At 44.0% G+C, this 16709-nt stretch overlaps 2 protein-coding genes and 2 non-coding genes across 5 annotated transcripts; 1 reads left to right on the top strand and 3 right to left on the bottom strand.

Annotated features, from left to right (window-relative positions):
* nop56 (NOP56 ribonucleoprotein homolog) lies at nucleotides 1-6012 on the bottom strand (the record flags this gene model as incomplete). Its single annotated transcript, XM_012870740.3, is given in 12 exon segments — nucleotides 1-63; nucleotides 434-553; nucleotides 756-877; nucleotides 1073-1221; nucleotides 1967-2067; nucleotides 2248-2399; nucleotides 2681-2868; nucleotides 3453-3651; nucleotides 3836-4000; nucleotides 5025-5139; nucleotides 5223-5312; nucleotides 5897-6012. Coding segments are annotated over 12 exon segments (1467 nt in total), but the record flags the coding sequence as incomplete, so codon positions are not given.
* Nucleotides 628-696, bottom strand: LOC118556686. Its single transcript, XR_004927299.1, has one exon. It is a non-coding gene; the product is annotated as a small nucleolar RNA SNORD57 (small nucleolar RNA).
* On the bottom strand, nucleotides 2486-2605 carry LOC118556678. The gene has a single exon (XR_004927291.1). It is a non-coding gene; the product is annotated as a small nucleolar RNA SNORA26 (small nucleolar RNA).
* Nucleotides 5241-16695, top strand: mlnl (motilin-like). Of its 2 annotated transcripts, none has more exons than XM_036151949.1 (6): nucleotides 5241-5350; nucleotides 12682-12870; nucleotides 13357-13487; nucleotides 16125-16226; nucleotides 16327-16432; nucleotides 16567-16695. In XM_036151949.1, the coding sequence occupies exons 3-5, from the start codon at nucleotides 13368-13370 to the stop codon at nucleotides 16429-16431; spliced, it is 327 nt and encodes a 108-aa protein (XP_036007842.1). In that variant the 5' UTR covers nucleotides 5241-5350; nucleotides 12682-12870; nucleotides 13357-13367; the 3' UTR covers nucleotide 16432; nucleotides 16567-16695. The 2 variants fall into 2 exon arrangements, with proteins under 2 accessions (XP_036007842.1, XP_036007841.1); XM_036151948.1 differs by lacking the exon at nucleotides 5241-5350 and adding an exon at nucleotides 12042-12483.
* Nucleotides 16696-16709: the final 14 nt, after the last annotated feature.

The following is a 16709-nucleotide window of genomic DNA, read 5'->3' as shown; positions in this document are numbered from 1 at the left end:
CTCTGCAGCTTGCTTCTTCTTTTTCTTCTTCGCTACAGGCGTGTCTGCCTCTCCATCCTCCACCTTAAGGAAAAATGACAACGTACAGGAATTTAAAGTTTGTTCTTTAGATGCTATAACAGCAGACTGTCCTTTTGTGCTAAACTCATTAGAAATACATATAGAATAAACCATTGCAGTTTGATTTCTATTTAATTTTATCCACTGGAGTTGATATTGCTAAATCTAATGTAAAAATACATGCACGATTTGGGCCGGTGTGCGCACAAGTGTCTGACTCTCTTCAGTGATCAAGCCCACCAATAGGAGCCAGCCAATGGTTCGGAGTCGTGTGTTGATGTCGCATGTCGTACACTGAGACAGGACCACGGGTTTGGGTCGAGTCTCAAATCGAAACATGCTGCGGCGAAGCGACGCCACAAGGAAAGCTCACCTCAGCGTCGCCGTTCGTGTCCCCGTTTGCGCCGAGTTCCTGCAGCTTCTTCTCACGCTTCTTGCGTTTCTTTTCCTTCTTCTCCAGTTTGCGTTTGATGTCAGCCGCTACGTCGCCGGCCTGAGGAGGAGACGGACCAGAAGTGTCAAAGTCAGCAGTGCGCTGTGGATTATCTGCACGAGTGCTACCCTGCTGCATCAGGCTCATTAAATCAGCTTTAGCCCTCACAGTGAAGTCAGGCAGATGATTTTTCATCACTTACAGCATCCACACCATCAGGCCCACGTTTACAAAGAAGCTAGTAAGCGTCCATATGGCTCACCTCCTTCACGGCCTCCTTCATGACCTCCACATTTTTACGTGGAACCTCTCCGGTCTCGTAGAAGGACAGACGCTCCTCCACCTGTTCACGCAGCTTGTCGCCAAACACGCTAGTCGGGACCTCTGAAAGGCAGCAAATGAAGGAGAGAAGCAGTGAGAGGAGGGACTAACGCGGGCTACAGCTCCTGCAGGGCACGCAGCCCTGCTCAGAGAATAGCTTCTCAACATCAACCTGACGGATGAATGCTGTTGACGAAAAATGGAAGCATCATTGCAGCCGTAGACGAGCCAGAGGCCCAGAGCCGTGCTGGCGCTCACCAGAAAAGCAGTCGATGCGTGAAGCGATGGTGCACTTGTTGGCCAGGTATCTGGAGATGCGGCCCTTGTTCTTGGCGGCGGCGCGGCCGATGAAGGTGGAGTGGAAGATGAGGCCGTATTTGGGCGTGTTGCCTCGGGTCTTCAGAGCTCTGTGTGGAAATACAGTCGCCTCTTTTCAGCCGCCAGACACTGAACTAATGATCGGAGAACCTAGATTAAAAACGCCGGCACCGTTAAAAATAACAGAGGGAAAACACCAGGATAGTTCTGTAAATGCAAAGGTTTGCAAGTTGGGACGATTTTCAAAACTCCTGCACTGCAAAAAGGACCTAAAGGTAAAACATTCCTGTAATGAGTGCATTCATCCTTGACTTGAGGTAAATAAGAGTATATGTCAATGGAATAAGACTTGCACCTTAATTCAACTGCAGTGTATCCAATTATTTTATTTTAGGGGTAAAATACTCATTCCATTGGCAGATAATCTTATTTACCTGTTCAAATCAAGGAAAAACTACTAGAAAACCACTTTTACTTCTCCATTTGCTAAAATACAAAGTCAACCAGTGAACAGCTCCCCCTGGTGGTCAAACCACATGTAAACATCACAAGCAAGCTGAGTTCCAGTTCTCACTACAGACTGAATGTCACTCAGCTGAGAACAGGAGGGCTGAGCAATGTCCACTAAAGCAAAACTCCTCTAGAAAACTAGTTGAACTTTATTAAGGCTCTTCTACCTCAGCGCTGCGAGCAGCTGCTCAGACTGTGGGGGCGCTGTAGAACGAGAAGGATCACCCCAGAGAGCACGTCTCCAGTCACCGTTCTCTGCTCCAGCCCAACCCTGCCATCACTGCAGCCACATCTTCCCCCAGCAGGGAGGGGGCGCCCCAGTACCTGAACAGGGCCTTTTCTGCTCCCAGGATCTGAACGGTGGACGCCGGGTACTTGGCCAGGTTGGTCAGGCTGCCGGCGTGCGAGATCAGCCGGGCTCCCACCTAGAGGCGAGGAGAAGATCGTGTCAGGCCTTTACGGAGACGCAGCACTCAGCCCTGTGCGTTTCCCGGACCGTCAGAACCGGATGTGGTTGTCATCACAGCGATTCAGTGGATTGACAGATTATGGTATAACATCATCGGTCCCAGGTATCATGAAAACGGACTTAAACGTGTGCTCACCACTTCTCCGATGAGGGCGGCCAGGTTGGGCGCCACCTGACTCATCTTAGACCGCAGGTACTCCTGCAGCTCCAGCCTGTAGGCGGCCAGGGACACCACGCGGTTTGAGAACCTCTCTATGTTGATCAGGTCGATGGGAGAGATGTCCATACCTAAAAAAAGGTGGAAAACAACCAGGAGGCGATAAGAAGCGTGGATGAAACCATCGTCGTCGGCAGCAGCACCGTCTACGGGTTTGGGTTGTTTCTCCCGACAGGATCCACAGCGAGGATGTGAGCCTTCACTGCAGGTTTATGAGAGAGTTCCTCTGCCCCTCTGTGTTGAGCACCAAGGACGACTGGTGGTCCAAGGTGGGCAAAAAAGGGGCTGACAACAGATTCAAACATTCACAGTCACCGGCATTCTCTACCACAGCCACTCATTGTCTGCTCACCCATGGAGGAGCGCGATGCGTCCAGGATGGCCTGGGCCTTGGCGCTGTCCATCACCACCTCCTCCAGGCTCTCCAGACTCTCCTCCGAGAGCTCCTTCCTGTTGCCGATGAGCTGAGCCAGGCGGCAGTACATGGAGTTCTCCGACACGATCTTGATCAGCTCTGGGAAGTGGTAGCCGTACCATTCACTGCCAACAAAGCCCACAGATCAACACCCAGCCCTCAACCCACTGGGTTAAAATAAAAACATGTTGGCACCTCTTGTTCTATATGGCGCTCTGATCCACAAGCTCTGGGAGGATAATCTAGACAGTATAGCAGGTATGAAAACCATTGAGTAAAATAAGGTTCTAATAGTCTAATGGCATTTTGAGGCAATTTATCCTCCAAGTACCATAGTTTTCGGACCATAAGGCCCATTAAATATTCCCCAAGTGTGTAATATCACTCTGCCCCTCCACATACACAGCTCTCACCTGAGAGGGAGAGCTTTCTGTCTGCAGGGAGGACAGATTATAAACACTGGTCTGTTTCTAACATAAGGCCAAAATAAACAGGACTTATGTTAAATTAACTTACTGGATTTATTGTTGCTAGCATGTAGTCCAGGCTGCCTTATAGACAACGGTAATTATATATAAGGTGCACTATCAATTTTTGAGAAAATGTAAGAATTTTATGTGCGCCTTAGTTGAAAATACCGTAAAAATACGGTAGCAGGCCTGAGAGCGTAGAAAGACCAAAGCCCCCCCCGGTTTCACCGTGAACCTACCGGACGCGCATGGAGAAGGTGTTGATGTCCTTGTCGAGCTGATCCAACAGCGCGATGGACTGTATGATCATGTTGTCGGCCCGGTTGACGTTAAACTTGACTTTGGCTCTGGAGTAGCTGTGGCCCAGACCCAGCTGGGCCTTGGAGGCGGCCAGCCCCGTCAGACCCTTCACCAGGGAGTGGAAGTGCAGACGCACACCTGCCGGGACCAGAGACACACGGTTGGAGGGATTTCGTGAGGGACAGGAGGGGCAATGAGGACAACAGTGTGCGACTGTTCAGATTTTCAGTATAGAGCTTCATGAGTTTCAGGACAAAGATGCATCACAACAGGCCGCTTTTGAACAGAAAAGCTTTACTCCAGATGTTCTGCTTGTTCTCACCTCTGGTTATCTCTGCCACCGCACCGCCGGTCTGTATAGAAACAGTGAACTCTTCCTGAAGAGCAGCTCCAATCTTGGCATCAGAAACACCCAGAACGGCTTTCTTCTTCCCAGAGAGAGGAAGGTTTGTCTCCAGGAACAACTTCAGATCTGCGTGAACAACACCTACACACACAAAAAAACAACAACTTGTGATCAACAACTTGTGATTCATGACCTTTAGTCAAACAGGACCCAACGTGTATCTGAACTGAGCGGCTCTCCTCGGATGTTCAGGGTTAACATCAGGCTGTCATCACGTTAATTCAGTGGATTGACAGATTAAAGTACATCATTACAACCGAGGAACAGACCGGCAGCAGCAGATCTTTCACACATCAGCGGCTCTGCACAGACAAATTTTTTGCCAGGCCAACATAATGGAACTGAATTCTAACAGGTTGTGGCGACAAAACTCAGTGGAAGCAGGTTTGAAATATGAACTCCCATGTTGCCCATTTTGAAATATGAGCTAAATATTTCAACCATAATCGAGATTTAATTGAGACTTTTCTCTACATTAACCAAAAGCAACAAAAAAAATGGCCTGTAGATAAAGATGTTTATAAACAAGGACTGTTTAAAAAACAAGAAATCAAACTGTTTTTACTGATCAGATTATTATATTTGTCAATCCCTGTTGAACCATTTATCGTTTTTACATGTACAGTGACCTTGAGTGTTCTTAAAGGCGCTTGAAATAAAATATATTATTATTATTATAATAAAGTGCAACCAACAGACAAGTCTATGTATTAAACTGTTTTGACTGCCATGTAATACCGTGGTGAGATTCCTTAAAGTTTATGGTTAAAAAAAAAAACAAGCATTGATCATATAAACTTTAAAAAAACACGTAATAAGTGCTGCAAACCCACTTTAAACATTACTGACTTATGTAGCCAAAAAAATGCAGACTACTGCAACTTGGAAATTGTAATTTTTTTTTAATTACAAATGCTATAAATTGTCCAGTCTCAGTGTGTTTTATGATTAATGTCGGATCACAGAAAGGCTTCTGAGAATTTATTCAATCTTTCCTGTATTGACAGATTTCCAATGGCCCAGAGAGACACGGATCTGCAGTTTATGGTCTACAGAAAAAGGATCTATCACACATTCCCTAGAGAGGGGACCCTAGTTCTCTGACCTTCAGAGATGGCGTTCATGTTCTCCAGCGCGGCCTGGGCCGACTTGAAGGGGAAGAAGGCGGCCAGGTTCACCATGTTGTTGAACTTCCCCAGACTCAAGACGCTCTCCTCCACCTGCGGAGAAGCCTCACTGAGTGACTCCGGCTTACACACACGCGGCCCCCCGCCGGCACGGAGCGCAGGTTGCGCGGACTCACCTGCGGCAGCAGCAGGCCGACCTCCTCCACCTCCCTGACGGCGAACAGCGCGTAGCCCGCCGCGTGCTCGAACAACACGTGCATCAGAACCTGCGGAGACGGCGGAAGGGTTTACTAGTCTACACGTGGTGAGCGATGGGACGCTTAAAAAATAAATAAAAAAATAAGCATTCTGAGTATATTAGGTCGAAATTAATAAAAGCAGAACTCAGTTACACCAATGGTTAGCTTAGAGCCGCTTAAAAAGTCTAATGGTGAGGATTAAAAACAAGGCAGTGTAACCCGATAGTGTTCATAACCACCCCACGTGTTGATCTGGGCCCGCAGGAGGATGCGACACGCTAGCCTCTGCTAGCAGCCCCGAATAAAACCCGTAGTGTGCGATAAATGCACATGCCTACATCTTTTAAGCTGGCGCTACTAATAAAGCTACATATGTCTCCCTCCTAAGTGATTTCCATCCACCTTAGAGATGCGAAAAAAACAAGTTTAGTTGCTAAGATCGACCAGGGGTGGCTAACCGCGCCTCTAGTGCTACACAAGGCCCGTGACTTGGGCTGCAATAAAATCACTAATCTCAGCAAACATCCCTATAAAACCTCAGCAGCTGAAAAGGTGTATTTGTTGCGTTATCTGTTGTTCTGCTGCGGACAGATTAATCTTCTTAAACTCACCATTTTTTTGCAGGGTTTTTGCAGCACCACGCAACGCGTGTCTGCTCTGATGGCTCACCTCTGAGAAAAGAGAGTCGGCGCAGATGTTTCAGCACGTTGCCACGTGATTCAAACACCGCGAGAGCTATGTAACATCGCGAGATTCATAGAATTCATTCCCCCAGGGTCCCTCTTCCCTGCACATGGGCCTGCAACCTCAAACAAGGCACTTTCTTTTAACATTATTTATTTAAAAATAGTATGAATCCAACATATATGCATATGTCTATTTATACATGCACTTACATATTACAATAAAAAAGAAAGAAAAAGAAAAAAAACAGGGGGGGGGGGGGGGTGCTCAGCAAACATTTAAATCCGTTTCGGCAGTTGACGTTTCTTAGAAAGGTCCTCATGGGCTCAGATGAAAGGGAGGTGCACATATCCAGTGTCTTCCATTAAAGGAGAGAGATATACAAAGGGGACTGACACAGCTTTTTATAACCCGTAGCATCTTTATCTGTGTGCTCATCCAAAGTGGGAAATAGCTGGAGTCCATACACTCAGAAAGATGGCCAATTTTACATGAAGTTTTGCTGTTATCTTTCTCCATTATATACACATTCTTCAATCTTTCTGCCATTGTTGAAGGGTGGGAGGCAGGGACTTGAGCGAGAACAGAGTTATCATTTTCCTTGCTACTAGTAGCATAATCTGTAGCTACTGGGCTTCCCTTTTCACAATATTTTCTCCTAGGATCAAACCCAATATATAATGCGGTGGGTTCAGGGTAACGTGAACTTAAATATTTTTTAAATTTCAATCTGAACCCCTTGCCAGAATGGAATCAGTTCTGGGCAGTCCCAGAAAATGTGAGTGTGATCCCCAATCTGATTACAGTTCCTCCAGCACAAATTTTTAGCATTTCTGTTGTATTTTGAAATACTGAAAGGTGTTTTGAAGAATCTCATTCTTAGTTTCCAATCAAATTCCTTCTAACCTGGACTGTGGGTGATCTGAAAACCTTTTTCAGAAGAGGTACCAGTGGGCATCCATTGTTCTCCAGACCAATCCAGTTCGTCTCCTCCTCCTGTACAAGCCACTCGACCACAACACGAAGTTGTGCTGCCCAGTAGTACAATTTCAGATTAGGTAGACCAAGGCCACCTTTTACTCTTGGGCTTAACAATAATTTGTGTCTGATTATTGGTTTCCTCCTTTGCCAAATAAAGTTATTAATAAATGTATCCAAAATTTTAAAAGTAGAGGCAGGTATCAAAATAGGTAGTGCCTGAAATAGATACATTAATCATGGGAGTACATTCACACTCACTGTTTCCATTCTTCCCAAAAGCGACAGAGGAAGAATCTCCCATCTAGACAGGTCTGATTTTATTTGTGTGACTAATCTACTATAATTTCCATGAAATAGTTGCGAGGTTTGTGGCGTAATCATCACACCTAAATATTTGAATCCCCTCTTGGACCAATTAAAAGTGACCTCTGTATCTAGACCTGTAGGCCATTTTCCCCACCAACTTCAGACTTGCTTTCATTAACTTTATAGCCTGAGATTTCTCCAAAATCTTTTAAACTAGTCATAAGCCTAGGGGTTAGAAATATACAAAATAATGTCATCCGCATATAATGAGATTTTATGGGTGACTCCACCTGCTGTTACTCCATGAATTCTAGGGTCTGTCCGTATTCTTTCTGCCAGGGGCTCGGTACTAATAGCAAATAGTAGAGGGGAAAGAGGACATCCCTGCCTAGTTCCTCTTTTTAAACCAAATTTCTTTGAGGAGTATCCACTAACCCGTACTTTGGATGTGTGTCCAGAATATAGCACACTAATCCATTTGATAAAGTCTCTGTGAAATGCCATTTTTTCCAGTGTGCGTTTCAGATGCTGCCAGTCCACCCTATCAAATTCCCTCTCTGCATCAAGGCTGAGAAGTATTGAAGGATCCCGTTTTTGTCTCGCCACAGAGATCACATTTAAGGTTCTCCTAATATCATTTATCCCTAAACGTCCCGTCATAAACCCTGTTTGGTCTGGTTTAATTATTGTGTGGATACATTTTTGAATTCAATTTGCCAATGTTGTAGTTCAATTTTTTTAAATCACAGCAGAGCAAACTTATTGTTCTGTAGGACGAGCAATTTATTTGGTCCTTGCCCTCTTTGGGAATTATAGATATTATTGCTTCTGGGGGGTCCTTATTTGTGAGGGCGTAATTAAATACTCTTTGTAATAGGGGCGTGACCTCAGCTTTAAAATACTTATAAAATTCCACAGGGAATCCATAAACTCCTGGCACTTTATTGTTCTTTACATTTTTAATGACCTCCTCAATTTCCTGTTTTGTGATTGGGTCTCTCATTGCCCTGGCATAATTTCCAGTTAATCTTAGTAACTTAATTTTACCCAGTACAATCTTAATCTTCTCTATTTTACTGTCTCTTTCCTCTGAATCATAAAGTGTCTCATAGTAAGCTGAGAAAGCTTTTGCAATGTCTTTAGGATGGGACAGCATTTCTTTGTAAAAGGATTCATTATCTTTTCCACTGCGTGATCTGCCTGTTTCTTGTGCAACTGAAATGCTAGTAGCCTGCCGGCCCTGTTCCCTGATTCATAATACTTTTAATTAGCAAACTGTAATTCCCCCCTCTGCCTTGTGCGTCAACAAGATATCCAGTGTTTGTCTGTGTTCGGCAAGAGATTTTAAAGATGTTTCATCATTAGTCTTTTTATGTTCCTCCTCCAATTAAACAAGGCACTTCTTTAAACATGTTTATCTTTTATTCTACTACATTAAGTTTATCTTCAGACGCAAAGCTTGGATACATGACTTTTGAAATAAAATGACACAGGCACTTCATAAAATGTAACAAATTGAAATTAATTTAATTAACATGCATTTTTTAGGTAACATAGTGTATTGCAGGAAGTTTCAAATACATATTTCATATTTTTTACAATACTTCTAGTAAAACTCAGACAGCAAATGCAAAGGGGCTGCAGACTGAAGAGCCCCATCCTCATGAATATAACTGGAGAAGAAATTAATTTTAAAAGTAAGACTCAGACACCTCCATACATGTACATCCTTTGGGCACATAGACAAATAAAAACCAACTGTATGTGTAAATATACCCTCATAGTTCATATGTGGCCCTGCCTTGCAAATACAAAGTATCTATATTAGATACAATAGTTTTAACCCACTTTATTAGGCTCCAGTCACATTAAAAGAAAAAAGGTGCCATATGTAAATAACAATTTAAATTAATAAATAGACAAATGAATTATTAGATAAACAGATCAAGCAAAACTAAAATAGGACAACAGAGACATAAACACGTGAAAGACTGATTTAAAAGTATGACAGAAATATGTGATGTAAAATCGGAGTCCACAGGAGTGTGATTAGGTTGATTTAAAAAAAAATTATTTCTAGTCTCAGATAAATCAAAGCGTGGCCATCAGACTATTTCAAACCTTTTCAAGCTGCATCTAAAGTCCTCAAATCTAGGACCTGATTTTATTCATGTGAGATAAAAACAGTCCAAAGTGAACAGAACTTAGAGACTAGAATGAAATAAATTTAACCCTAAACAGAAGGGGAAAAGTGGGGCTTTCTTTGGCTCTGTGTGCTCTGGCCCTTTTGCGTCAAATATATCTGTTATGCTAATAAACACAAATTACAAATGTTCAAAGAGTTTACATATACTCACCATGGACATGAACATCATATTTATTGTGGGCTTTTATTAGCTTAAATTGTTCTTTTTTCAGTATGAATTAGGTGGAAAAAAGTTTAATTTATTATGAATTTTATTTAATCTATGCTAGGCCGACATCAATGGAATCAGAATAAGAAACATGGTTATCACCAAGTAGGTTTACACTTACAAGGAGTTTGACTTGGTGTTTGGTGTATATATATATATATATATATATATATATATATATATATATATATATATATATATATATATATATATATAAATATACAGAATCTAGAGCGATATACACAGTAGACTGTGCGTTAAAGTACGCCACGAATGCCAGGTCTGGAGATGCTACGTTGGTGTAGCTTGTAGGTGCCGAATGGGGGAGGGAGAGAGACAGTGTCAAGGGGGGCGAGTTTAAATATTTCCACACAAATTCACTAAAATGAGGTTAAATGTCACCTGGAACATTGCAAAGAAACTTAACACTTTTTATGTAATTAAATTTTATTTATATAGTGACAAATCACAACACATGTCATCTCAAGGTATTTTACAAAGTTAAATTTAATCAAATCATCCCGAGAGATTGGTGAAAAACTTTCCTATCTGAGGAAACCCAGCAGATCGCATCAAGTCTTGACAAGCAGCATTCACTCCTCCTGAAAGAGCGTAGAGCCACAGTGGACAGTTGCCTGAATTGTTGATGTTTTGCAGTAATCCCTCATACTGAGCATGCATGGCTATCAACAATGCGCTGGCATGATATCTTTTCTTTAGCTGTTTTTGGTTGTCTGCCAGGCAGAACTTATAGAATTTAATTAAGTTAATTGGTTTCCCCCATACAGATGCATAATCGAAACACAGTCCCACTAAATTTCAATCATGGTTGATTTTGGGGCTTTGTAAAGGCCCCAGTTATGTTGTGTGTCTGGGATCAAAATCCTACTGGAATGCCAAGGGATGTCCAAGTCCCAACCAGATTGCTGTTGATTTCAGAAGAAAAGTTGAAGGATTAGAAGGTAATGCCCGTTCTATATTATTCCATCTAATTTTTGTAAAACAGCAGTACTGGTGGCACCGAAACAGTGTTCTTGAGTTTGAAAGACTGACTCTCAAAAACATGCTTTTGTGTAACTGAAGTCAAACTGCTCAATCTTTGTCTCCTCCGGCCATAAAACCGTTCTCTAGAAGGCCTTTTTCCTTGTACTAGCTGTCTGCCGCTTATCAGGGACCAGGTCACGGCGGCAGCCGACTCAGCAGAGAAGGCCAGACTTCCTGCTCGGATGACCCATCTGGCTATGTTGTTGGGGGCTAAATGCCTCTGGTAGGGTGTCCCATGGCAAAACCCGCATACCTTCATCTCCCTGCCTGGGGTTGGAGGCTTGGGGCGACAGTGGTGCTGGAGGTCGTCCAGCAATTGGCAGGTTTCTGATTTGATCCAACGCTCCGGCCGTCTCAGTTGTTGTGTCCTTGGGCAAGACACTTCACCCGAATTGTCTGCTGGCGGTGGTCAGAGGACCCGGTGGGGCAGATGTATGGCAGCCTCGCCTTTGTCAGTCTGCCTCAGGGCAGCTGTGGCTGCTAACATAGCTCACCACCGTCAGGGTGTGAATGTGTGTGTGAATGGGCGAATGACTGATTGTGGTGTAAAGCGCTTTGGGCCCGTTGGACTAGTTAGGCCATCCCCCAGTGGGCCCACCACCTGCTGGGGGAACCATCAGGGAGCAAAGAGGATCAGGCAATGGTCAAAGGCATTTTACGTGTCCAACTGAAAACTAAATTTAAGGCTGAAGGAGTCGGTTTTGGAGCCGTGGCTCTTTCTCACAGTTGGCACCCACTGCGAGGTAAAACTTGCTTTAACATGGAAAGTGCAGCTGGGATTCAAAGCAGGTTAGCAATCCACCGTAGCGTGAACCTTGGCAGTTCCTGGACTGTTGCTAATCATGCAAACTTATTTCCTTTCATCTGAGCAGGACAGTTTGTGTAAGATGAGTAAACCTTGAAAACAACCGGGTCTGCACAACAAGCCTAAACGAACATTAAAATGAAGAGACATTGAAACAGAGAAAGAAAGCTGAGATTAGGTGTTTAGAGGCCTAACCCTACCTATTGGTGGACATTGTTTAAGTCAGAACCGGAAACACCATAATAAATGAGCTCAACTAATACTGACCAAGTTTGGTGAGCATGTGTGTCTAATTTTGACTTTGTGTGGAATAGAGACAAAGAAAACACAATCAATTCAAACTTGCATTCCCGGTAATTCGTAACTCAAAAAAGTTGTTTGTTGTATAATAATTCAAACCCTGGACAAATAAAGTTCAAATAAACAGGCAAAATAAGACAAATCCAGGTTGTGAGAGATGGAAGAACGCCACAGTGGTTTCTGCGTCCCTTTGTCGGTGTCATATAAAGTACTAAAGAAGACGCACAAAGCTATAATCGGTCACTTAGCTTGCCAAATACATCAACAAAACTATTTTGAACTCCTTCTTGCAGAGCTTCAGTGACGTTTTGCCACTGTGCAGGAAAACAGTCAAGTGTCATATTTCGGAAAACATCAATAAAGCTCTTCAGAGTCCTGAAACTCCCCAGCAACAGATATACAGGGGTCTGTATGTGCGCAAGCACAAGCTGCAGGCGGGTTATAAATGCCACTCTGTGTCTGATAATAACTTGGAGAAGATAATTTACGACTGACCTCCTTGGACAGATTGTCCCCTGCCTTTCTCCTTCTTTCAGCTATTTGGCCCAAAAGAAACTGCGATACACGTCGCTGAGTGCCTTTTTAAAACAAATTCTGAGCCTGTTGCTTTTCAGGCTTTGGGACCAACGGAGGTTCGGAGGCGGCACGTGACGTTAACGCGCAAGTGAGAATAAATTCACCTGAGGAAAAGGTTGTTTATGCTTCGAGTCAGACGATGGCCCATGCAACAGACACGCAATCTAATCTTTACACCTACTGACAGTATCTGCGCGTGGATTTGTCATGCTGACAAACAACACGGTGTCGCTATTACCCTAATAAAACAAAAAGCCAGATTCCTGGGTAACGTCTGTGTTTCCAGGAGCCGGGAGGAGAGTCCTTGAAGGAGCCCGTTGGAGGAGCGGATGTGAGAGAGGACAACGGCGAGCCTGGGGGAATCGGGAGAAAGCTGGATATAAAGGCTGACAGGGACAGGCTGAGGCTCAGACCGGTGGAGCCCAGCTCATCTCAGAGAACACTTCCCTAAACAACTGACCAAGGCTGACAGCACGTGAGTGACTTATGGCTTCCTCTGCTTCCTCGTCTCTGAGGCTTTCCCCTTCCACACTCCTTTATTCTGGCTTCTGTCTCTTTCTGCCCTTTGGCCCCTGTTCGTCCGCTCATGTCCAGTGCGTAGATCTCTGACGCTGGTGTAAGTATACCTTATTCCCTCCAGCTCCTTGTCTGTCTTATCTGCTCAGCCATTTGTTGTCCTGCCCTCACGGACAGCCTTCTCATCTCTGTCCTCTCTCCCTGCCTATCTCCTTTATCAGCCGGCCAACATTTCCCTTACATAAGCAGGGGGTCCTCTCACGTCCTTCTCGCTGCTTTTTTTTTTTTTTTTTTTATCAGCTTTAGTTTTCCTCGCCACCTCCCGTCAAACGTTGACCTGCTTTCGCTGTCACTGTATTCTTCTGTGCGATCCCTGTCCACGGACTGCTCACCGACGAGTGAGTCGATGCACGGCCAAAGAGTAAAGGTGTGCACGTGTGTGCAGGCGAGAGGAGGATGAGCATGCGCGGAGCGGTGGCGGGATGCGTGGTGCTGGCGTGCCTGCTGGCTCTCGTGGCCGAGCGGACGGAGGGGCACATCACCTTCTTCAGCCCCAAGGAGATGCAGCAGATGAAGGTATGCGGGTTTAGTGTTGAACCAATCGATGAACTGATTACAGAGAGTCAGTCAGTGGCTGTTATGATAATGGCTTAATATCTTATTAATGTATATATATAAATATATATTTTTTAGTTGAAATGACAATTCCTGACAGGGAATAGTTTAAATGTTGGAGTTATTTGATTTTCCCATTAAGCTGGATTCAATTTCTTTTGAAATGTAACATAGTAATGTAAAAACAGAACATTATTAAGAGAATTAACGTTGTAAACAGATTTTTCAGGTTTGGGCTCAACTGTAATGACACGCCACTTGTTTCATTCTGTTCACTGTCAGGCATTTAGTCATATGTTGTCAAGTACCTTTTGAAAACAACTGAGCTGCTCAACAGGCTGTTTGTCCCCATTAAGCTTTTTTCACTTTTTGTCACCTTAGACACACAGATGCCAACCTATTTTGTAGGGATTGTGAGGGACAGACCAACACCAAATGATTTATGGAGGAGAAGTGGAAGGAAGATTGCGCACATTTTTTTATTTTATGTCACAACTAACAATCTAAAACGTGCTCGGCACGTTTGGGCTGGAATATGAGAAGCTTAATGGAGCTATGAATGAGTTTGTTTTTACCAGCTTTCCACGTCTAGAGATCGATAAGCAAAACAAGCTGAAGCTTAGGTAAATTTGAATGGGCGGCCATCTAGCCACCGATTCTCAGCTGGATTTGGGTCCGGGCTTTGACTGGGCTGTTCTAACACAGGAAGATGCTTTGATCTAAGCCATGCCGTGGTAGCTCTGGCTCTGTGTTTAAAGTCATTGACCACCTGGAAGGGGGAACTTTACCCCAGCCTGATGTCTACTGCTGCCTGTAATAGTTTATTCTTTAACCCTGAATTTAGCTCCATCCATCTTTCAACTCTAACCTGTTCACCCTGAAAGAGAAGCATCCCAACCCCAGGATGCTGCCACCGCCATGTTCCACAGTGTCTCCAAAATGTGCATTGTAGCGTTTCTGCTACACATGTGGTTTTGCACAGTAGATAAAAAGCCAGTTACCACGGCCTTTCTGATCAACGCTCTTCTTTGTCCCACCTGTTAGTTTTGGTTGACGGCTTTGTCTTGGTACTTTTGCAGCTGTTCAACACTCGTTCCATTTTTGGACGACGAATTAAACGGTGCTCTGTTACGTACTCAAAACGTCAAGCTGATCAGCGGGCATCGTTAAAGACTTTAGCAGACAGCAACATTTCAAAGATGTTGACCTGGAAATAAAAAACTGATCGATGCACTAAAAAAGAACCGTGATTCACTGCGATGCGCCGCATGTGATGAGCTTGTTTTGTTGTGCTGAAATATTTACTTTAGCATAATTAATGTTTTACAGCAAATAGAAAAAAGAAACCAGAACTTGTTGTTTCATATGTGGTAAACTATACACACAAAGGTCTAGCTGGTAGCTTTAAAACCTTAATCTGGTCGACAACATGTTTAACAGGAAAGAGGTACGAACCTCACTGCTTTAAATCTAACGCTAAATACCCACAGTACATGTTCTCCCTGTGCATGCGTGGGTTCTCTCCGGGTACTCCGGCTTCCTCCCACAGTCCAAAAATATGACTGGTAGGTTAATTGGCCTCTCTAAATTCTTCTTAAGTGTGAATGGTTGTTTGTCCTGTTTGTCTCTCCATGGCCCTGCGATGGACTGGCGACCTGTCCAGGGTGTACCCCGCCTCTCGCCCATTTACAGCTCACGACCCCAATAGGGATAAGCGTGTCGGAAAATGGATGGATGGGCTAAATACCCCGCGTCACAATTTGCGTCAGCACAGTTGCCACAAAAAGAAAATACACCTGAGAAACTGACTCTATCTGGGGCGGTTCACTCCTTTGCCGGCGGATTTTTCTTTGTAGATGAGTATTTGGAGACGTTACAAAGAGAGTTAAGTGATTAAAATCTGGAGCGGGATAAAAAACACAGCGTTGTGACGTCTACTCAACACACTTCCCACTGAGAGAAAACACATAAAACAAATAGAAAATGTATTTAGCGTAGAACTGGCCACATGTGTTACATTTAGTTGTGGGCAGGCTTGTGTGTCGGCTTTCTACTGCCGCCCGGGGAAACCGCCCACATCAAAAGCCAGATGTCTCATGACCACTGGTCAAACCAAAATGAACTAAAACAGCCTCCTCTTGACAGATATTTATTGAAGTCAAAATAAAGGCCCTTTTTTCTAAAGGTAGACTATAAATACTTTGTTTAAATCATGGGTTGTCAAAGCGGATATAAAACAACCTTGTTTGGGTACAAACTGAGGTTCGGTCAGTCCAGAACTTCCCGTCAGACACGATTCCTTTTCATTCCTGAAAAAAATCAGAGAGGTACCGAATAGCAGGAGGGCGAGATGATCAGCGTCCAGTTCTAATGCTCCTGGGGGCCCTCTGTTGGTTTTGGGTCCCTGTGCAGCTGTTAAGCTTTCTTACTCCATGGGCTGGCAGTACCAATACCAACTGTGTCCCGTTTGGACATTTTATACTCTGGTTAACTCAACAAGCAAAGTTAAACAAAAGGAATATTCTCTTTTTCATTGCAGCATCAGTTTTTAACTTTTTTCCTGTGTTTTTTTTCTTTTCTTATGCCCGCATGCGTCAGCAGCAGAACGGTAAGAAAGACATGGAGACTCGATCAGAAGACGGTCAGTTCGAAGAGGTCACCGTCCAGCAGGCTCCTCTGATGGAACATAATAGAAACTCTGTGAGCCCATATCGCCCTCCCCACTAACGACATCCAGGTGAACAAAAAAAAAAAAACTTCCTGAACAATAATTTTCTCTCATTTTGTGTGTCATTCCCAGGACAACACGTTGGAGGTAGCTGTCCGCCTTTTACCCAGACAGGTGGATCACGTGGCTCCGGTGCTGGAAGAGATCATCCATGAAATAGTGGAGCAGAGTCAGTAAGGTACTGCTGCCGCATCGGTGCCCAGCATCTTCTTGATTAGTCGAATGGAGATTAGCATACAGCTACGAGTAGTCAACCTAGATTAGAAGATTATCACGTGGGCCTGATTTTCTCTTAAATCTGTTTCTCTGCAGCCGAAAGAAAACGAGGCCAAGGAGGAAGAGGAGGAACGATGTGTAAATTCTTCAGAAAAGCACTGAATGCTCAAACGTTCTGTTATGTTTAAATGAATCAGACAAATAAAGGGAAGTGATTGTATCATGCTTCAGAGGTTCTG

Source organism: Fundulus heteroclitus, chromosome 20 (assembly GCF_011125445.2).
Source record: "Fundulus heteroclitus isolate FHET01 chromosome 20, MU-UCD_Fhet_4.1, whole genome shotgun sequence".
Classification (NCBI taxonomy): domain Eukaryota; kingdom Metazoa; phylum Chordata; class Actinopteri; order Cyprinodontiformes; family Fundulidae; genus Fundulus; species Fundulus heteroclitus.
This window is presented reverse-complemented; position numbering and strand designations above follow the sequence as displayed.